The sequence below is a fragment of the Lepidothrix coronata genome, unplaced genomic scaffold (genome assembly GCF_001604755.1).
Source record: "Lepidothrix coronata isolate B3197 unplaced genomic scaffold, Lepidothrix_coronata-1.0 Scaffold125, whole genome shotgun sequence".
Taxonomy (NCBI): Eukaryota; Metazoa; Chordata; class Aves; order Passeriformes; family Pipridae; genus Lepidothrix; species Lepidothrix coronata.
Genome location: NW_016690305.1, coordinates 1,555,278 through 1,577,275, shown reverse-complemented (window position 1 = coordinate 1,577,275; position 21,998 = coordinate 1,555,278). Strand labels below are relative to the sequence as shown.

Sequence of the window (21,998 nt, the reverse complement as noted above, 5' to 3'; positions counted from 1 at the left end):
GAGCTGCGATCGGCACTCGGATAGGGACTGTGGGGATGGAGCTGCGATCGGCACTCGGATAGGGACTGTGGGGATGGAGCTGCGATCGGCACTCGGATAGGGACTGTGGGGATGGAGCTGGGATCACTGAGGGGCTGGGAAAAGGGCTGGGGTAGGGGCTGGGATAAGGACTGGAGGGATGGAGCTGGAATCACTGAGGGGCTGGAATAGGGATGGGATAGGGACTGTAGGACAGGAGCTGGAATCACTGTAGGACTGGGATAGTGATGTGGGACTAGGATAGGTAAGCAGACCAAGACGAGGGAAGGGGAAGGGTAGACAAGAGAAGGCAAGGCAATGTAAACCCTTGCCTTGCCTTTCTTTGCTTTACCTACCTTTCCCTTGCCTCGCCTACCCCTCCCTTGAGGCGCTCTCCCATCGGTGGCCATGCCCCAGAACTTTATTTCCACCAGATGGCAGCCTGGTTTTGCTATTGCTCGTTTCACCCTCATCTGCTCATTTCTCTGGACACCCTTCAGGCACAGAAGTGCCCCTGGGCTCGTTGTTCTTCGGGGTGGCTCCCAGCTCTCTCCTCCCCATACCTCTCTGGTGAAAAGAGCGTGGCACCGTGTTAGGGAAAAGCGGTTTGGGCAGAGCACATATTACCCCTTCCACTCAGCAGCCGTGTTTTCAGGTAGTCCTGGTGTGATACACCTGCAGTGGCCTTGCTGTGCCTCATGCTTTGGTGACCATCCTACCATCCTGACACTCCCGACCCTTGCTGGGCCAGCCTAGAGCTGGCCAGGCTGCAGGTAGGGTCAGGGTGGCTGCAAATGGCCTCAACAGTCATTTTCTGAGGAGGTTTGGTGAGAATGAGCTTGCCCAAGAGGGTCAACTGCAGGTCACCACATCAGACAGCATTAGAGAGCTGGTTACTACCTGCCTGGAGGTGTGAAACAGCCACAGAACAGCCCCTGGGACGGGTTCCCAGCGGCACACGGGCTTGGGCACGCAGGGGCCATAAGCAGGCGGCATCTCCGAGCGGGTTCTTTTCCCTCCCCCCTCCTCCCCGGTGGGTAAATCCCATCAGCAGCCACCCTAAATCGCCCCACGCCAGCCCTAATCCCATCTCAGGGTACGCCATCAGGCTCCCATCGGCCGGACGAGGGGCACACAGCCCCGGCAGGAACACCCCGGGAGAGTCGGGGGACAGCAGGGATGGCCCTGGGCACTGCCCGGGAGGACCAGCGGCGTGCTGGGAAGAGGCCGCCTGCCCCTTCCGTGCTCTCTGGAGAAGGAGGGGGAGCGCAGGGCTGAGCTGAGCTTTGCCCTGGGTTAATTTTAGACCAAGGAGATAAGAGGAGGCGCATGGCGGGGCTTAAGGGGTCTCTTAAGCGGGGCTTCCGCCGTCCCTGCAGTGGCGCCCGGGGAGCTCGCGGGGTCCCGCTGCTCCCGCCGGCCGCGGGGGCTCCCGGCCGGGCCGGGGGCTGGTCTCGCCCCCCAGGACGGAGCGGTGCAGGCAGTGCTGTGGGGTGAACGCCGCCTGTGCACCGCGGGGCCAGCGCAGCGCCCTGTTGTGGGGTGCAGGGGGCCCTGGGGAGAACCCTGTCCTTTGAGGGTGCGGGGGAGGGCGGCCATGTGGCGGGGGGTTCCCCGCATGAGGATGTGGGGACACAGCCCGTGCGGGTCACCGGAGCGGAGGTGACTGCTGTGTGGGAGGGGCACACGTGAGAGGTCGGTCATGTGCGGGACACCCCCAAGAGCAGCACTAAAACCCCCGCACGGCCCCCACCGCGCCTCCTTAAACGCCCGCCCCGTCCCGGCCTCCCTCCGCCCCGTCCCGCCCCGTCCCGCCCCGCTCCCTCCAAGTGAGGGAATAAAGTTGCGGGCCGGGCCGGGCGGGCCCGGCCGGAGCGGAGCGGGGCTGCAGCGCGGCCGCGGCGCCGGGCCATGGCCTCGGAGGAGCTGGCGCAGAAGCTGCAGCGGCGGCTGCAGCTGGAGGCGAGCGGGGCGGCGGAGGAGGGCGAGGCGGAGGTGGCCAAGGGCGCGGCGGAGGAGGAGGAGGCGGCGGAGCGGAGCTGCCTGACGGCCAGCGCGGGCGCCGAGCTCAGCGCCAAGCTGTGCCGCCGGCACGACATCAACGAGGGCGCGGCGCAGCCCCGCCGGGCCGCCGTGTTCAACCCCTACACCGAGTTCAAGGAGTTCAGCCGCCGGCAGATCAAGGACATGGAGCGCATGTTCCGGCTGTGAGTGGGGCGGGGGTCCCGGGGCTCTGCCTTCGCCCGCGGCCCCTCCCGGCGCCGGCCCCGGGGGCACATCTGGAGAGGGGCTGCTCGCTCCCGGCCGCGGGCTCGCCCTTCTCCGCGGTTTTGCGGTCGGGCTGGAGGAAGCCGCGGCGGGTTCCCAGCGCCATCTGATCCCCAGATTGTCCCTGTGTTTTGCGGGGGGGGGGTCGTAGGGTTCGCCTGGGGCTCAGCCCTGTGTTTAGTTCACGGCTTCTGCTCTACCTGGGCTTGGGACGGCGGCTGTTTGTGGTGGCACCCGTGAGCTGCGGCTTTGGGGGACGCTCTGGGTGGGACGGGGGCTGCGACAGCGTAGGGGCTGCTGCCTCACACCCGGGGGCACGGGGTGGGTCTGTGTCCCGGGGCCCGGCCGAGGCACTGGACACTTATCTGCAACAACTGCGACCCTGAACACCCCTAGCAGCTCTGCTGGCTCTGCCTCGCGGTGTCCTCCTTCTTCACACAGTCCTGTCTGCCAGTCTTGGTGCTCCTTCCCGTGCACCCAAACAAAGCTTTAGCTTCCTTTTGCTTCCCCCTTCCTGGGGGCTAGGCTGGGATTCTTCTTCTGGCGGGAAGGTTTGTGTTAAAGTCAAGCTGCTGGTAGCAACAGGGAGAGCTGCTTCTCTAAGCAGGAACGCTTGGCCCTCCCTGGGGCCATGCTCTTGCACCTTATCTCTCCTCCAGACCTGTCCTGGCTCCTGCAGTTGGGCTGTGCTGAGGTTTCCCTCCAGCACCACAAACCTCCGAGCTCCTGGGGGCCAGTGTCCTCCCAGCCCCAAGAGAGGGGTCAGACAGGCTGCCAGACTGGGGGTGAGCTGCTGCTGGGCATGAGGGGGCAGGACTATGGTGGCTGCCACAGCAAGGTGCGGAGATTTACTTAAGCTTACGGAGGTGACTGCAGTGGGCTTTGTAACTTGTCAGGTCCTTGTTTTCCTATCTGAAAGCTGCCTTGGGCACCCGGGATTGTTGTGAGGAGCCCAAGAGGCTGGTTGAATGCTGCCAGCTCCCAGCACTGTGGGGTGTTGCTGTGCCCAACCGGGGCTGTTGCCGCAGGAGACCAGGCAATGGGCTTTTGTGAGCTTACTGGAGTTTGGAGTTCTTTGTTGCACAGGCAGCGTTGTGTTGGCAGCTGGTGCGGGAAGGGAGGTGGTCCCGGCGAGACTGCTGCTCCACTCTGTCCTGTGTCCCTTTTGACTGTGCTTGAAGGGGATCCCACTCTGCAGAGGCTGAGCCGTGGTGCTGCGAGGACTGGAGGACAAACAATGCAGGCAGCTGCAGTGCCCAGAAGCTGTGGGCAAGAGGCTGGAGCAGGCACTGCCTCAATAAGGAAAAGGAAAGGAACAGTGGTGGTTTGGGGAAATAAAAAGTGGAAGAGCTGAAATGCAGCTGAATTTTTCAACAATGAGCTCATTAAACGCCAGCCTTGTAAGCGGGAAAAACCTCGGCTTTGCAGTTGAATGCTAATCAGCTGGTCAGTGTAGCTGGAAAGCATTGCATGCCCTGTGAGGGCTATGGCAGCTGAGTGCTGGCTGCTCCCACCAAAAGGGGAAGAAGGTGGGCTGTGTGCTCCCTTCTTGTGCTTCCCGGACGGGCAGACAGAAAAACCCGTCCTGGTGTTCACTCTGTTACAGGCACCTGAGGTTTGCAGTGGCAGAGGATCTGGTCTTTGCTCCATCTGCTGCCACTGACCTTTTTCAAGTGTTGGCTGACGCCACATGCTCCATGAGGAGAGGAAATGTTCCCCCTAATTCCTGTCAATCAGAGCTTGAGTTAATGTGATTAAGGCTTTTATTCTCTGTATGGCTTATTGGCCCTGGCCACCACAACCCAGGGTCTTTCTTACATCCCTGTCTCAAAGGCTTATTTTTCTCCTTTAGTATCTTCTCACTGCCACAGGACGCCAGGTTTCCACTGGGAGACTTCCCATCCAAAAAAATGTTTCTTGCCAGTTTAGTGGAACTTGTAAATCTGTAGTTCAGACTAAACTTGAGCCTGTGGGTCCTGTGCATGGTGGGGACTGGGTAATGGTGCTCCAGCTGGAAGGAGGTCCTGGTGAAAGCGGCTGCTCTGGTACCTCTCAGGGCATCCCATGGTATGGATGGTAGCTGTGACTGCCCTGTGACAGGGTGGAAGCAAAGGCCTTTTCTGAACATAGGACTTTCCAAATTCCAGTGTTCCATCTGGGTGCTGTGTGCTGCTGGCTGTGCCAGGGGCATTATTCCAAAGCAGAAACGATGCTCCTTGCTCCTGCTGCCATGGTTGGGCTCACTTTTCCCCTGCTCTTGTCTAAGCCTCTTCTTGTTAGCATCTCCCCATTTCAGCCCCATTCTGCCAGAGATGGGGTGCAGATGTCTGCTGAGGTGCTGGGTGCAGGCAGCTCTCAGGGTGGGTATTTTTTTCGGCAGAGGGACCAGGAAGTCTACAGCTCAGGCTAATTATAATGCAACCTAATTAGCTACCTATTCTGACAATGTATGAGGACTGATAACCTCTCTTTCCTGAGTCATTTTGAGCGAACTCTCAGGACCTCTGGAGTCTCAGAGCTCCCCTTGGTCCCATCCTTGTCCAGGGAAATAACAGAGGGGAGTGTGAAAGCCAGGCAGCGAGGCTGTGTCTGGCAGGAATGACCTTATGAGGGACCTGTGGGGGAGGAGAACAGACACCGGCCTCATTTGTGGAGTGCGAGGGAGTGGAGAAATTCCAGTCTTGCTATTGCTTTGTGTTTAGGGAATTTCACGTGTTGCCCACGTGTTGCACAAGTGCCTTGTGTCTGGCCGGTGGGAGAGCCTGTGATGTCCCCTTGTCCTCTGGAGCCCCTTGGGAGCCCCTTTGCTGGGTGCCCCTGGCTTTGCCTGCTCTCCCCAGACCTGCCTGTGCTCGGGGTGATCGGCTGCCTGTGGTCTGGGACCAGCTCTCTGGGGAGCCCCAGTGGTCAGAGCCTGTTCTTGCCCCCACCCTCATACGGAGGAATTGTTTCCAAAGCTTCTGGGAAGAGAATAGAGTATTTCATTTGGAAGGGACCAACAGTGATCACATCTAGTTCAGCTGCCTGACTGCTCCACGGCTGACCAGAAGTTAATCCTTGTTATTAAGGGCATGGTCCAAATGTCTTTCAAACACTGACAGGCTTGGGGCATTGACCACCTTTCTAGGAAGCCTGTCCCAGGGTCTCACAGCCCTCTCAAGTTGAAAGAAATGCTTTCTCAGGTCCAGTCTGATCTTCTCCTGAGGAACCAGTTTTGAACCATTCCCATTCACCCTATCACTGGATATCAGGGAGAAGAGATCAGCACCTCCCTCTCCATGTAAGGTGAAACACAATGGTCAGAGGGAATAAAATGCTACTTAGAAAGGATTTTGAAATGTTGAAGAGGAGATTGTCATTACTTCAGCATCATTATTTGAACTGCTTTATTTCAAAACCTGTCTTAGGCCATTGCAGCATACAAGAACTGTAGATTAAAGTACAGGTGCCTGTAGCATGTGGAGCAAGCTCAGGTACAGCAAACAGGTACAGGGAGGGCAGGTTTTCTTTCCAGCTTTTCTCAAGAAATGTGAATGTTTAGAAACTGCTCTTTGATCCTTCAGGATTTGTTATTTCTCATTCAACTGTCATTTTTTTGTTGCTTGGGTTTTTACAGGCAGCTGGAAGGTGACTGCAGAGTCACTACAGGTGATGCAGTCCTTGGCATCTCCTTTCTCTTTCCTCTGTGAGGTAACCCCCTATCTATGCTGCATGGCCCCAGTGCAGTGCTTGTACTTGGGCAGTAATTGTGTGTAACACACTTCCTGCTCTCAAGCAAGTCTGTTCAGCAAACATTCCCTCCTTCCTTCCCCCTCGCTTTGGCTCCTGCTTTCCTCTCCCAGCCAGGCACGCTCTGCAGTCCGGGTGGAAGTGAGCCAGTGTGGGAATCTGGGCACATCCTCATTGCAGCAGCTCTTGGCAGCCTCTGCCTGTGTCCCTGAGTCCCTGTGTCCCGTGTGCTGCGCGGGTCCCTGGCGCTCGGGGTGTGCTCGGGGCTGCTCCGGCGGACCCGGGGGGAACCTGCCATGGCCACGGCACCAACCTGTGCTGGAGCTGCCTGCCCGTGACGTGAGAGGTCTGTGCCCGTCGGCCCGAGATTCCCTCTCTAATGCCTGACATCCCCCGGGCGAGGCTTGGCTCGTGCCCCAGGGAGCTCCGAGCCCGAAGGAAGCGGAGCTGTGGTGTCACAGCAGGACAGCGGCTGAGGGCAGGGCTGGCCAGGCACCCGAGTGCTGCTTGCTGTGCCACTCCTGGAGTACAGGATGGGGCGGCTCCCCGGGATGCTGGGTGTGTTTGAGGACCGAACTTGCCCCGGTGCCCTCCTCCAGCTCTGCCTGTGAGAGCTGACGGGTGTCAGTCACCGGGACAGGGCTGTGCTGCAGGCGTGTGCGTGAGCAGACAGTGGAGTTTTATGAACCCCCAAAAGGCAGGCGATGGGGTCTTTGGGAGGGGTCAGGTGTGCAGGAGCACCAGCTGACCAGCAAGGTGCAGTCTGGGTCCTGCCCCATTGTATCGAATGCCTGTGGCTGCTGTGGGGAATGAACTGCTCGTCTCATGCCCTATAAATATGCCTCTCCCTAAATAGTCTGGCTGTGCAGCAGCCGAGTGGCTGTACCCAGGTCCTAAAATACTTGGGCTGTTTTAGGAGGCGAGGGGGGTGGGGAGGGAATGCAGCAGTTTGCAGGGTGCTGCCGTTGGGTTTCAGTGTCCCTCTGAGTGCCTGTCCCCGAGTGCAGGGGACTGGTAACTTGATTTTTGGGAGCATCTTGGCGCCAGCTGTACTCCGGCCCAGCCTGCTCAACACCCATTGTGTGGCTGGTACAGTGTGCTGCTCTGCCACAGCCTGCTGCTGGCAAGACCCCATTTCTCACAATCCTGGCTTTGTGCTGCCTCTCTGCAGGGATGACGAGCCCTGAAGCTGTGCCCCATGCTTAACCCTTTCAGGGCAGCAGCCCCTGGGCCACTGTTTGCCTGCAGGTCCTGTATGTAACAGGAGGGTGAGATGAGCACAGCGGGCACGGGCTGGGCTTGTGCCCTCCTGCCTTCACCTTTGTAATCCAAAGCTTCTCTGTGAGGCCAGGCAGTGTCCCAACCCCACATGGACAGCCCTTGGAGGGGACCTTGCTGTTATTTTGCTTCTGCACCCAGCCAAAGGGCAGCATGAGCTTGCTGGGCCCTGAGAAACCCAACCCCAAGTGCCTCTCTGCCATTAGACACTTTGCTGCTGTGTCTGATCCAAGGTGCTGCATCCCCAAACACCTTACACTGGAGGAAGGGCCCCACACCCGTTCTGTCAAACTTGACAGAAAAGCAAACTGACCTTTAGATATTGCACTTATTATGCTTCTGTGATGTCCTGGAAGTGCATCTCAGCACTGGGCTGGGTAATGCTGTGATCGGGTGCCTTAATTAGCTGACACCTTCCTTGTGTGAAAAACCCGCTGCGTTTCCTCCCCGTGATGTCTCAGGTCTGTGGCCTGGTTTCTGCTCTGAGGTTTCTTGCCTAGTTTTTCAGAAAGCTGTCCAGTCTAGTGGGTACCTGGGTTTGCTGGGTGCAGAGAGTGCAGGCTGGTTGGCAGCAGGAGCTGTGTGCCAGCCTGGTCTGGGGGTGATGTCCCTGTCATTTGGGGTCTCTTGGTCCTGGGACCCTTGGAAACAAAGAGGCACAGAGAGTATCAAAACTGGTTGTGGAGGTGGTGGGGCTCTGCAGAGTCGTGGATGCCCTAGTTTGGGGAATAGCATGCTGTGCCTGTGCCCCTGAAGGCAGGGGCAGAGCTCTTGGCTGAGCCCTGCCTGCTGCCCACGCCTGCCAGCAGTTTGTTGAGCCTGTCTTTGCCACAGCTTCCTCTGCGGCTGGGAGGCTTCTCCGCTGGAAAGGGCTTTCTTCCAGGGAAACCACAACTGTGCACATCCCTGTCTGGGATGGCTGCAGCCCTCATCTCTTTGGAAGGGAGCTAACAGTCAATGAAAGATCAGGGGTGGGAGGACTTGACCGGCTGCTGCCTGCTGGAAAGCTTTAGTGCCGTGCCTGGGGCTTCCTTACTGCCTGGTTGAAAGGATCTAACGCTGTCAGGGCTGAGGTGGTGGCCGGGGGCAGTGGCAGGCTGTGTGCCAGGGCTGAGCCAGCTTGGCAGACCCTGCCCTACCCTCTCATGTGGGCCTCCAGCTGTGTGCTGAGGGCAGGATCAGGACTAGAGGGCTGCTGAGGGGCTATGTGATAGCAGAGAGCCCATCCCTGCAGCCTTTGGACTCTGACAGCCAGCCATGGCCCTGGGGGTGTGAAGTGTGGCTGCTGCATGGGCCGGATGCTGTACCCACACCCACAGCAGATGTTGGGAGGAATTGGTGCACGGTCCCAGGCTGTGCACAGCAGGTCACTCGCTGCCTCCCCGTCCCTAAAGCACCCCTCCCCTTGCTTCCACCTCCTGCAAAGAGTCCTCGTGCTCCCTTGTTCTGCATTGGGAATGTGGTCCTGCTCCAGTCTTGTTCCTGGAGGTGGGCACTGGTTTCCTGTGGTGCAGCCCCGGCACTGGCTGGGTTTGCTATGAAGCCCTGGGACTGCCTTTCTGCTCTGCCTGGGGACAGAATAAACAGCTGCCATGAAGCAAGGTGCTTCTGTAGTACAGAAGTGTTCTGGAGAGAAAAGATCTTAACAGCTAGAGGGAGTGTGTTTGGCTTACAGAGAAAGATTGCTTTCTGAGGAGAGGTTCTGGTTGGTCTCTGCTCCCTGTTTCTCCTTGAAACGAGCAGGAGGCCTGGCTCTGCCATGCCTTTGCCTTATCACACTGGTGCATGGTGTAAGCTGCGTGCAAATAACCTTTGTGCTGGACAGGGAAGTGGGTGAAATGGAAATCCCACTGAGATAAGCTGAGGTCCTCCAGGTTCCTTCTGCGTGGGTGGTTTGGTCTGAGCTCCCCTGTGCACTTCTTCCTCTGGTGAGACAGCTCTGAAAGCTGCCAGCTACTTCCCTGAGCTTAATATATCCCAGCACTGACTGTGTCAGCTTCCCCTCTCTCCCGAGCTTTGAACCACACAGGGACTTTATCCATTTGCACGGTTCCTCTTCTGGGAAGATGGATGTGGGGATGATGATGACTGACCCGCTCGCCTTCGCACCCCGCAGGTATGACTCAGGACGGGATGGATACATCGACCTGATGGAGCTGAAGCTGATGATGGAAAAGCTGGGAGCGCCACAGACCCACCTGGGGCTGAAGAACATGATCAAGGAGGTGGATGAGGACTTTGATGGGAAGCTCAGTTTCCGTGAGGTGAGGAGCCAGGGAGGTGGCTGTGGGGCAGGGGGAGGAGGCAGCCAGGCCCAGTGCTCTGGCTGTAGGGAGCCCTCTCTCCTCTGTTTTTCCAGCTGTGGGGTGCAGTGGAGAAGCCGGTGAGCTTTCCCATGCCAAGAGTACGTTGTCAACCTCCATCTCCATGTGGCAGTAGTAGGACCTGATGCCAAAGTTCTCCAACCTCCCTGCTGGCTTTGGGAGCACATTTGAGCCCTGTTGCAGCTGCACAGGAGTGCTCACAGAGCTCCCTGCTGTAGCTGGAGGGGGTGTGTCCCTTCAGTCCCAAGGTGTCATTGCTGGGCTCCTGTGGCACAGAGGCTCAGGCCTCATTTCGGGTGCAGGGCAGCTGGTCTCAGGGCTATGAGAGGATCTGCTCCAGTTTCTGTTGGGTCCCTCTCTGCATCACACAGTGACCAGCCATGACAGGCTCTGCAAGGGCTGGTCCCCTCCCTGCAGTGAGGAGTGAACGTGGGGGTGCAGCAGTTTGGTGCTGCACTCTGGCTCAGCAGGGACACACCTGAACAGGCCTGTCTGTCACCACTGTGCTGAGACAGCTGGGAGCAGTGTGGGCAGGCCAGGATCCTGTGCCAGGCAGAGGAAGAGAGGGGATTTGAGCAGTTATGTGCATGCACTCAGGGGTACCATAATCATCTCAGCAGGAAGGGGGAACCCAGATACCAAAACCTCCTGTGTGATCATTTCCTCCTCCCAGACACTGAGTGCTGGCTCAGTCAGAAGTGAACGTCACACTGTGGCTTTCTGAATTAACCCACAGCCCCTTAGGCAGCAGCAGGGCCAGTCTGCCCTGGGTGTGAGGGCTGTGCTGCTGTCCTGCCTCCTGCCCCACGGGAGGGCTGTGTGGGCCCTGAGCAGCTGGGCTCCCCTGTTTCTGCAGGGGCTGTGCTCTCACCGAGCCACCTCTGGGGTGGGGTGGGGGGTTGCTGGTGGAGATGAGGTGCAGAGCTCTGCACAGCTCAGGACACTGAGTTTGTGCTGTGGAAGTGCCAAGAGCTTTGGCAGTGCCTGGGAGGGGGGCTGGGGCCCATGACCAGCTGGGCTGGTTGGGGCATGAGGGATGATTGGCAGCTCCACAGAGCTGCTGCACCATCTCTCTGTGCTGGCACCTCACACCATCTCCCCCCTTTTCACCGTGATCCAGCGTGTGGGGTCCTTGGGACTGACCCTGTGCTGTGTCCTGCTTTCATGTCCCAAGGGTTTTGTTGCATTTCTTTCACTGCGAGAGGGCAGCAGGAGAGGACAGAGGCCAAAGATTGTGTTATGGAGACCAGCTCTTACAGAAAAAGGGAAAGACATGCAAATCTGGGGAGTGAGATCCTGTCCTGAGCTCTGTGCAGGGAAGGAGACGTGCCCGGTCAGGGGTGAACTGGGGGTAGCAAAGAATCCAGTGGAGCAGGAAGAGCACCATGCCGTGGCCCCAGGTCACTGATTGCCAAATCACTGTGTGGGCTGAGGAGCCCTCTGTCTCTAGGTGCCTCCTGGGCCACCCTTCACCCTGGGTGAAGAGCTAGGGACAGCCTCCAGGCTTGCTGCAGGGGTTCTCTCCTGTGGGAGAGAAATGCCTTTATCCTCAGGGCTCTGAAAGATGCCGTGGTGTCCTGGCACCAGTGGTGCAGCACGAGTGGCAGAGCAGCTCCTCTTCTGCTGCCACCTGTTTGGAGCACAGCCCCTGCCTGGCCCCTGGCACAGGCAGGGCTGCCTGTGCTGCCAGCCCCTGGCACAGGCACATGGCAGCTGGTGCTGTGGAGCTTCTTGCCAGATGCAAAGCCAGTCAAGCAAATGCTTGAGTAGCCCGTGGGTTGGAATGAGGAGCATCCCTGGCAGAGCTCTGGGGACAAATTACACAGCAGCTTTGGCACATACCCAAAGCTTCCTGTGGCAGAGAGGAGCAGGATGCTTCTTGCCTTTTTGCAGATGTGCCCTGTCTCTCTGGTCTGTTTGGGCAGAGGGCTGGCAGAGAGACAGATTTCCTGGTGGAGGAGGAGGCCTGAACCATCCCATAGGCCTGTCCTGCTCTGCTTTTCATTGCTGGTGATGAGCAAGCATGTGGAGGGTGACTAAGCTGAGTTGGGGCACTCAGACAACATGAGGAGAAACCTGGTTTAAATGAGTGTCTGAACGGAGCAGGGTGGAACTCGGGCACTGGGGGGCTCCTGGCTGCCTCCAGAGAATATCAAGTCTTAACAAGACACTCTTCTTTTGGCCTGCCAGAGAATTGGCCAGGACCTCTTTCACTTGCAATAGGTCACTTTTTTCTGCTGCTTTGAGCAGTGTCCTCCAATCCCAGATAAGCTGTTGCCTGGCAGGGAGGCTCGTGTGGCTCTGACTTGCTGCTGATGAGCCACTGGCCCTGCTTAGCAAAGCTGCCTCCTACTCCTGACCTTTGAGCATCCATCAATACATCAACAATTAAGTGCACAAGACTCCCTCCGTGACTCAAGCAAGAAATTTAGGCTTAAAAGGTTAGGTATAGTGGGGAAAAAAAGCCCACACCTGTCTCTCTAGTTCTGTCACTACCACAGGAAACCAGGGTTAATTGCTGTAATAGTAATGCCTAATTGTAGCTGCTATCTAGAACCCTCAGAAATCCACCCTCTGTCCCCCACACCCGCTGAAATGCTGACCCACATCACGTGTTTGCTCCCAGAGTTGGTGCAAACCACAGCTGCTTTTCTGGCAAGCTGTTATTGCAGGGTTGCTGCTGCCCATCAAACCTTCCCCTGCACAGTAGCCAGCCTGGCACTGGGGGGGAGGTCTTGGCTCATGAAGGATGTGGAAGCAGATACAACTCGTGAGGTTAGTGGGTTGGAAGGTGTGGGTTGTGTTGTCCTCTTTGAGAGCACAGCTTTAAAAGGTGCCAATGTTACTCACTTTTGCTTCTCTGTTGACACTTCCCTGAGGCTTCGCTGCACATGGAGTGTCCTGGGCCCAGCAAGGGGGTGAGACAGGCTGGGAGTGGGAGCTGAATGCAGATTGGTGGTGTTCTGTAGTTAGTGAGAAGCAATGCCTTGAGGGTAGGTAGCTGGTGAGGTGAGCTGCAGGCTGTGTGCTGGCATGAGGAGGGATTGCTGCTGAGCTCCTGTGGAAACCAGCATGATGCCCCATGGTCCACCCTGCAGGGTCCTTGGGACTGACCCTGTGCTGTGTCCACCCCAGCTGGCGACTCAGTCCCAGGTTTTCTTTAACTCAGCCCCCCCTTCAGGGCCATGGCAGCCTGCATCTAGAGGGTTGCTGCCCCATCCCTTAGTTTCAGGGTGATTCATGCTTACTTGTACTCATGACCCAGTCCCTCCCCAGGTGACAGCTGTACCAGACCTCAGGATTGTGCTGCCTCCACTGCTCTTTTCCAATGCCAGGAAGTGGGACTTGCAGGGTGGAGCAGGAGGAACCATGACTAATTCCAGCCGAGCTGCCAGCCCTCTGTGTCACCGTGCCAGCCCTCTGTGTCACCGTGCCCAGTGGTGGTGAAGGGGAACTCACCAGCGCCCGGCAGATCTGGGCAGAGGGCGAGGACGTCTTGGGGAGGATTTGGGTATTTTCCAAGCAGGATGTTTTGCCCGTTCAGTAGAACACCATTTAGTTTCTTACATGTGTGTGTTGGGTTTCTGTGGCCAGGTTTTGGGAGCAGGGGGGCTCCAGGGGTGCCTTCTGTGAGCAGCTGTCAGAAGCTTCTCCCATGTCCGGCAGAGCCAATTCCAGCGGCTCCAGGACAGACCCACTGCTGGCCAAGGCCGAGCCCAGCAGAGATGGTGGGAACCACTCTGTGATAACATATTTAAGAAGGAAAAGAAGTTATTGGACAGGTGTAATTGGGTCCAGGAAAGAGCAGAGTGAGAATATGGGAGAGGAACAGCTCTGCAGACCCCCAGGGCAGTGCAGAAGGAGGGGCAGGAGGTGCTCCAGGCCCTGAGATTGTGTGGGGAGGGAGCTGTGCCCCTGCAGCCCATGGAGGGCTGTGGGGGATACCTGAAAGGGGGATGTGAGCCCATGGGAAGCCTGAGCTGGAGCAGGGTCCTGGCAGGGACCTGTGGACCCAAGGGGAGAAGAGCCTGTGTGGGACTCCAACTCCTCTCCCTGAGCAGGGACAGAAACAACCTGTGATGAACTGACCATAACCCCCATTCCCATCTCCCTGTGCCGCTGGTGGTGACAGGGAGTAGAACTTGGGAAGGAGGGAGGGGCGGGGGAAAGGTGTTTTTAAGATTTTACTTTTCATTATCCTTCTCTGATTTTATTTATATTTTATTTATAAATTCAATTAATATCCCTAAGTCGAGTCTGTTTTGGCCATGACAGAATTTTGGTGAGTGATCTCTCCTGATCCTTATCTGAACTCATGAACTTTTGTTACATTTTCTCTCCCCTGTCCGGATGAGGAGCAATAGAGAGGCTTTGGTGGGTGCCTGGGTCCCACCCAGCCAGGGTCAGCCCACTACAATGTGTTTGGAGGGGTAAAAGTTCCCTCCAAGCCCAGCTGCTCTGGCTGCCCCGCGCTGAGCACTCACGGGTTAGGAGGCCGTCTGTGAAGCAATGCCTGGTGACGCTGCCTCTTCGAGAGGGCCAGCGCTGCTGTCATCCCCCCACCCTTCCCCAGGGGAGCCCTTACCAAACTCTCGCATCCCCAGCAGCTCCTGCGAGCAGCTGAAGCAGGGAGTGCCTTAGGGCTGGCTCGGTGGCCGGGACTCTGCTGCCCTCTCCGGGACATCTCTGGCTCTCCGCGGGGAGCAGCGCAGTCCACAGCCTGGCAGTTCGAGAAGCGCAGCGCTAGAGGTGTTTGATGTTTCTGTGCAAATGGATTTCAGGGCAAGCCTGCCTGGTGCCTGCAGCCGTCTGGCCTGGGCTGAAGTGGTGCAGCTTTGTTGCTTGTCCTCCTTTTGTACCCGGGTGCTTGTCCTTGTCTCTGTTCTCTCTGTGCTGTTCCAAGCACTGAGACACCTCCTGGGGTGGCCAAGAATAGCAGGGAGTTACAGGACCTCTCCAGGTACACACAGAGCTTCCACACCTTAACCTGGGGTTCGGTTGGCAGCTGGAAGGTGGTGCAGAGGTCTTGGTTTTTAAGCAGGAACGTTTTTTTCCTTCTGTAAAAACACAAACCAGAAGAGTGCTTTTATGCAGTGAAATAAAACTCTTTTTCTGTTTGTTCCTTTTGCAATGCACTTCCCAGTATACACTCTGCTGTGGTCACCGTGGATTTGTTAAATGTCTGTGGTCCAGTGTGGGACAGAGGTTTCACACCAAGTTGCTCTGTGGACACTTGTTCAGGCCCCTCTGTCACAAGGGCACACACGCACTTGGGCTGCTGTTGTCTCTCACAGGAGTGCACAGGTGCCTCTGTTCAGGGAGCCTGGGGTGAACCAGGGATGTCTTTGCCCTGCTTTCATTGTCATGGGATGTGATCTGAGCCCCCAGAATGCTGGGGAAGCTGGTGGGGGGCTTGTGAATACACCATTAGAGTGTGGGGACATAAAGAGTTATGTCTGAGCCCACCTTATGGTTGTATTGGACGGGTGCAGAGGTGCCCTCCTTCCTCTGGCCACGTAGCAGCCTAGGCTTGGTAGGAACTGTGCTTTACCAGGGCTCTGATTCCCAGGAAACCTTCATTTCCTGTGAGATTCCTACTGCTTTTAGTCTGTAACAGGGCTGTGCACAGGAGCACAAGTTCCATGGTGCCACTTGGTTTATATAGACCTGGTTTCCTTTGCTCAGAAATGTGAATTCCAGCCCCCTGCAGGTGCCTGTGCTGTTGGTATTTTAAGTTGTCTGAGCCTCAGTGAAAAACTGGAATGTTTCCTCTCTCTCTTGCTAGTTCCTGCTGATTTTCCATAAAGCTGCAGCTGGGGAGCTCGAGGAGGACAGCGGCCTCTTGACTCTTGCGAAGCTCTCGGAGATTGATGTGTCCATTGAGGGAGTCAAAGGAGCCAAGAACTTCTTTGAAGCTAAGGTATGGTGTGGCACAGAGGAATAGGAGAAAACTCAGCCATAGCTTTTCCCTTCCCTATTTTGTTGGGCTCTGGCTACAGCCTTTTCTGTGGATCAGTCAACACTAGGACAGTGTAATGCAGTGTCTGTGCTCTGGGTGTTACCCTGGTGGAGCTGACTGGCCAACCTGTGTCCCTGGGAGCTCTGAGGGACTGGCTGGCCGACTGCTTTTAAAGACAAAAGTGTCCTGAAATCTAATGTAATAGGGACAGAGTTTCCCATTTTTCAAAACCTCCCTCAAGGAGAACACTCCGAGTTCGGTGGTGAATGGAGTGTTTTGGAGTATAGGATTTCAGACATCTCTTTCTCGAGCAGCTCCCTGTAACCTTTGGAATCAGAATTATTCTGCAGGGTCCTGGGGTTGGCAGAAAGAGCTTTGCACCATTCGAAGCTGACAAAGCACCCTTTTTGAAAGCTCTCTTGGAGAGAAAATAATCCTGCTTGTTTATATAAGAAGTTTTTTCCCAGGAGCATAACACAGCTATTGCACAGCAGATGTACTGAGATGAAAGCTGGAAAAATAGCCAGCAAGTAAACAATGTCTCTTTGATCTGCAGATTATCCATGGTGTAGTATGATGTTCTCAGATTTGGCTGTGATTCAGAGCTGTTTTCTGCAGTAGTTTCTCCCTCTGTATACACACAACCTATGCTCTGCTGCCTGCTTACAGAAATCATGTACATGACCCAGTGCTGAGGGTATTGTGTTGGTCACTGCTTAGTGACTATTAGTAAATGACCTTTCTTTTGTTGATTTTTAAAGCCAAGCAAGCTCACAGGTATTGGGTGTAAATACCCAAGCACTACAGCATAATTCATACGTGACCCATCCTGACAGGGCGTCCCAGCAAGCCCTGGGAGGTGCAGCACACACTTCTGTGTTGCTCATCTGGGCGTAGCTCAGGCTCTGGCTCTCCCTCTGATGCAAGGCTTGACACTCGTTCATTTTCTCTTTCCCTCACAAAGGCCCAAGCCCTCTCCTCAGCCAGTAAGTTTGAAGCAGAGATAAAAGCCGAGCAGGACGAGCGGAAGCGGGAAGAGGAGGAAAGGAAGCACCGCCGAGCAGCTTTCAGGGAGTTAAAATCTGCATTCACCCAGTAACCAACCAGCCCATATGCACTCTCAGATTGCACAGGACTTGGTACGTTCCCCACATCAGGGCTCTACCTGGAGAGAACTGCTTGGATCCTGCCTAAAACTCACCACAGCTTCACTAGCCTTCCTCTCCTGAAGATCCTCCTGAGTTTCCAAGGGCACAACTCTTGCAGTTACTATGCATTCATAACGCTGTGAATAGTAGGAGCTGTATGTGCTGTTTGCTCTGAGCTGCCAGGAGCTCATCACCCTGGAGCAAAAACAGCAGATAGCAAATCATGGGTGAGCACTGACAAGCGTCGTGTTTGCCTGCTTCATTCTTCCCTGTGCATCCTTTTGCTCTTAATCCTGTATTAATTCATTCCTTGCTTACAGGCAAGTAGTGAGGTCTTGTGTAAATCAGGGTGTACAAAGTACAGCTTGTCTCCCTGTACATTTGTACTGCTGTTGGGTGTTGTCACCCTTTTCTTCTTCCTCAAAGGCCTGTGCCACAGGCACTGTGAAAACACTGTGAAGAGAGAAAGGTAGTTACTAGGGACGTGGATCAAACTCACTAGCATTTCCTGTAGCATTTTCTGCCACCCAGCACGTTGGAGAGTCTTCCAGTTTTTCTTCTCAGAAGTGCCATAGTAACAAACCCTTCAATAAGAGACGAGGTTTCCCAAGACTTCGAAGGGAGGAAGCTGGCTCTCTGCAACGAGGAATAGAAAACTGAGTTGCCTGACCATTTCTCTTCTTTCACATTCCATCACATGTAGTGTACTGTATGGCTTCACTGTATTTTCCAGCCTTAGGCAGCTGTATCTGTTTTTAAGGGGTGTTGCCCGCTGGACAATGCAATTGGATGGCACACTGGCGTTTTCTGCTTGGAATTTTGCTCATAGCATTACTCATGAAGGTGACATTGTTTGATTTCCTTAGAGCCGTGACATAGGACACCAGCACAGCATCCTGAGCAATCCCTGCTCAGAGAGCAGTGAGGGGAGCACGTGGAGCTGAGCTGAGTTCTGAGGGCTTGCACAACACTATTGGCCATCTGCTTTTGCAGACACGGCAAACTTGCCCGCAAATATCCAGATGCCCACTGCTTGTCTGGGTATATGCACTGTAGGTCATGGCAGGGCAGCTGTGTTCCCTCAGAGACTGCTCTCGAGACATGGATTTGCTCAAATTCTGCCTCTGCTCTTGCCCCAGTTCATGCATTTTTATTTTTTCTTTCCAGAATGAAACTCACCAGTCGTCTTTTCACTTGTCTGTTTTGCTTCTTAAACTGTGAGCACTAAACTGTGAGCGTGGAATAATAAATAGAAAAACCTCTACTCTTTAATGTCAGGTGAAAGAATTGCTAAAGAATTAAACTGTGTATATATCTTCACAGATTATATTTTATAAATCACGCTTTTTAGGTAAATATTTATAATTAAATGTTTTTATACTTTACAACAAAGCAGATAATTTCATCTTCAATTATTCCTCCTTTTGCTGAAATGTACAAATAAAGCATTGTTATCTCCAGTCTTGGCTGTGGTTTATTTCAGGTCCCTGAATGTACTAATTTGTTCACAAATTACAGTAGTGATCCTTAAAGCTCGACATCCTGACTCGGATGTGTGGGGGGAGTGTTCAGCCCCTTCTTGGTAGCACTTCCCCTTGTGCTCAGCAGTTCTGGTGTAGAAAGCCCTAATGTTTGCAATTCCTTAGAGAGGGCCATGGCTGTGTACATATTTGAAATAGTGCCCACTGCTCAGTGTTGACATCTGAAGGTTGTCAGCTTTTCCTTATCTTAAAATAGGCTGTGTCTCAGCCCCGCTGCTGCCCCAGCTGGGAGCTGCACAGGTTACTTCGGCTGCATTCCCCTTTGCATTTCCTCTCTCTGCCTTCAGTGAAGGGAAGAAGAAAAGAAAGAAGATACACGGACATCTGAAAAGGTGTCCAAGCGTCTAGTTCGTCCTGTTGCTGATCTGCTGAGCTCTGCTGGCACAGCCGGGCTGGGCGGGGGCTCAGCAGGAGGTTTAACCACGCCCGATTTCAGGTGCGGTGGGGAAATGGAAGGACACAATCGTTTCAGCCCGTGCAGCTCTGCTCTGTGAGGGGGGAGTCCTTGAGTCCCAAGGTCAGGTAAAATCAGGGTGAAGGTTCCTTAGTTCCTATTGCCACGGGAAAATTGCAATGCTGCAGCTCTTGATTTTCCCTTTTCCTCGTTTTTCTCCCCAGCGGAGCAGGCACTGCTGACTCGTGCTGCTTTGCACGTGCAGCTGGGTGAGCAGCCTGGGGCTGTGGGAGAAGGAGGTGGAAGAAGGCCTTCCAGTGGTTTTACTTTAATAGAATTGAGTCAGCTTCAGCTGACAAGTTTCAGTAAGGAAACGAGCATTGTGGTTAGTTTTTGTTCAAATAGGTGCTGTTGCCTGGGGCCGTAATTTGGTGGAGTGGACAGTAAGCACTTTTGGGTGTACATTTATTTTGGAGTTGCAGCAATGTGCATTTTGAAATTAGCTTTGCAAAAAAACTGACATTGGGAAATGAATTGCTTTCTAAATTGCTCTGGTTTGCTGGCAACTACTGAATTGGATAACAGTGTCATTAGGTTAGGCAGAAGTACTAGAAAGAAATTGTCTAGCTGTATCTCCCATCTAATACCGTGTGACAATACTTAATTGTATTTACCTATAATTAATATATGACAATCCTTGATGCTCTGTCCTTTTATGCCTCATGTCACCATAGGTGGCTCTCAAAGGTCCTGGCAATCCCAGTTCTCTTTAGTGGTACCTGCTTGTTCATTAATACCTGTCTGGAGCTCCTGACGTGCCCCAGGTGGATCTTAAGTCTGTGATGGCAACTAGAGGAGTTTGAGGAAAAGTCTGTTGCATTTATGGGTCTTTCTGAGAAGGGACAAAGACTTGCTTCAAGTCCGTCATCTCCTAGAGTGGGAACTCCAGGTAGTCCTTGGTCCCTGAGGGGTTTTGTTTCATGTTTCCCAGAGTAGAAGTAGAGTGGAGGAGTCACCAGTGCTTCAGCCCCCACGGAGGGTGGGTTCAGCCTGTCTGGATGCTCCGATCACAGCGGATCTCTCCAGGATGCTCCTGTCACTGCCATGGCCACTGGCTGCAGGGGACAGCCTGTGGTGGCCAGAAGTCTCACCCAAAGACCTCAGTGTGAACACAGTGGAGAGAAAGGGAAACAGCATGATCAGGCTCTTCCTGGGTCAGGGTTCAGGGTTTATCTGTGAGGTTTTAAGGTGACCGAGTAACATTTTAGCCTCATGGGAGCATCCAAATAAATCCCTTGCAAGATGGATTGGAGTAACTGGAGCACTTAGTTGTTGCATTGCAAGCTAAGCTTGCCACATGTGGGGAAGATATCTAAGAGTAATTGAGTGTTGCAGAAGTAGCAGCTTGTTTGTGGCATTCTGTCTTTCAGCATAAGCCACCTGAGGTGACAGATGCATTGAAGTGACTGACTTTAAAAACTGCAGTTGGATGTTTGCCTGCTTTGCTGCTGTTTTCATTATTTTTAGGGATGTGACAAATGAGGACGTGGAAAACAGAGGCTGCTGAGGCGACATTGACTCTTCCCAGGCAAAATCCCTGGTATTTCAACAAACGGGGGAGTGCCTTTTCCAAATAACGAAGGGGGGGTTGAGAGGCAAGGGCAAACATGACTAGGGCACATCTTTCTGGGCTGCTTTATGACCATTGTTTCTCATTTCCAAGCTGTGCTCTGTGTTCGTAGCTCCACTGCTGTACTGAGAGGGGCAGGCTCTTGCCTCTGAGCCAGGATGGGCACAAACAATGGGATGATAAGGAAGGTTTCAGTTTGTTAGGAATGCTGCTTCCCTGCTCTTGGATTTGTCGTAGTGAGGAGGAATTGGCACAGTAATCCAGGGCTCTGAAGTACATTATGCCCTTGGTACCCAGGCTGGCTGCTGGGGTGATTTCACACCTACACAATATCAGCTGAAGTTCTGCGATTGAGCCACACAGGAATTTTACTGCACGGGTACAGTTGTGAATTTTTATGAGATTCTCCCTGTTCTGCTTGAATGAGTGTTGTGGAGGATTTAAGATGCATCTGCTATTACCAAAAGGTTGTCATCTGAGTTTCCTTGAGGTACTCTGCAGAAATGCCAAGTTCTGCAGATGAGGCATGTTTCAGTCGCTCTCTTCTTGAATTTTTTTTTTTTGTCTCAGTAATATAATGTTTGTGCTAACTGGGATAAAAAAAAATTTCCACAAGTGCTAAACATCTCCCATCTCAGATAAAGGTTGTCTTAGAGCATGTGAAAATATTTTTGAGTGCTCAAGCTCACATTTGATAAGTAGAATAACAAGGCACAGCTGCTTCTGCAGTGAAATTGGGAGTTTATCCTGACAGCTTGAAATGCAGCTCTGCCTGCCTCCCTCCCTCCACCGCTATTAGTATTGGCTCAAGCTGTGTGGCAACAACCAAGGGGATCGAATGCAGCTTGTCAGAGGCCAGCCCTTTTCTAGGGAGCTTTGCTTTTCCATACCAGCCTCCTAAAGGAGAAATTCCATTCTGAGATTTTTGGGTGAGGTAGTTCTGTGTTGCTCTCAGCTAAAAATAAGCCCCAAGAATTACAGGCTTTCAACCCATTAGCTCAGAAGAATCACCAGTGTTCACTGTTGCATCATTTTTGGCCGGCGCTCAGTGCACAATGACAAGTATTTATTCACCTAGAAGAGGAGGGAGAAAGCTCCACGGGTTGTGGCTGCCATGAGGGTTGGAGTGCAACTGTTTCAGCTGAGAGCGGTTATACCTTCAGCAGTGCGTAACAGCCCAGAATAGTTTTTTAGGCTGAAGGAACCACATGGGGCTATTCTGCATCATGTACTAATATGGGTTTGGGGACTAAAAATAAACCGGTATTTTTAGCTGAAAAAAAGTTTGCCCCGAGCTCCTGATTTTTCCATCAGGAAGAGTCAAAATACGTGCCATCCACTGCCCTTTCTGTGTCAGCGGCAGCCGCTCCCCGGGGTGAGTCCCACGGCAGCGCATCCGCAGGACTCCCCTGGGGCCGGGGGGAGCGGCCCGGGCCTGGGGCTGGGCACGGAGTGCTCGGACCACGGCGGCTCCTCACACGGCTCCTGTGGCCTCTCAGGGCCCCGACAGAGCTGAACGGCCCCGCGGAGCCCGCACAGAGGGGCCGGCTGGGGCCGGGGCCGCACCGCGCTGCTGAGGGGGCCGCGTGTGCGGGACAGCGGCGGGAGGGGACAGGGCCACGGACTGACGGGCCATGGACTGACAGGGCCACGGACTGACAGGGCCACGGACACACACAGAGTCATTCAGGCTGGAAAAGCCCTCCCAG

At 54.5% G+C, this 21,998-nt stretch overlaps 1 protein-coding gene across 1 annotated transcript; it reads left to right on the top strand.

The window, feature by feature from the left end:
* Positions 1–1,833: 1,833 nt before the first annotated feature.
* EFHD1 (EF-hand domain family member D1) lies at positions 1,834–18,184 on the top strand. Its single transcript, XM_017826245.1, has 4 exons — positions 1,834–2,225; positions 9,410–9,557; positions 15,403–15,537; positions 16,541–18,184. The coding sequence occupies exons 1-4, from the start codon at positions 1,930–1,932 to the stop codon at positions 16,673–16,675; spliced, it is 714 nt and encodes a 237-aa protein (XP_017681734.1). The 5' UTR covers positions 1,834–1,929; the 3' UTR covers positions 16,676–18,184.
* Positions 18,185–21,998: the final 3,814 nt, after the last annotated feature.

Bases quoted from the DNA above. Each gene is read 5' to 3' on its own strand.
- EFHD1 (XM_017826245.1), top strand. From the start codon at position 1,930: ATGGCCTCGGAGGAGCTGGCGCAGAAGCTGCAGCGGCGGCTGCAGCTG. The intron at 9,558-15,402 runs GTGAGGAGCCAG...CTCTCTTGCTAG, and splicing joins GGAAGCTCAGTTTCCGTGAG to TTCCTGCTGATTTTCCATAA. The intron at 15,538-16,540 runs GTATGGTGTGGC...TCCCTCACAAAG, and splicing joins AGAACTTCTTTGAAGCTAAG to GCCCAAGCCCTCTCCTCAGC.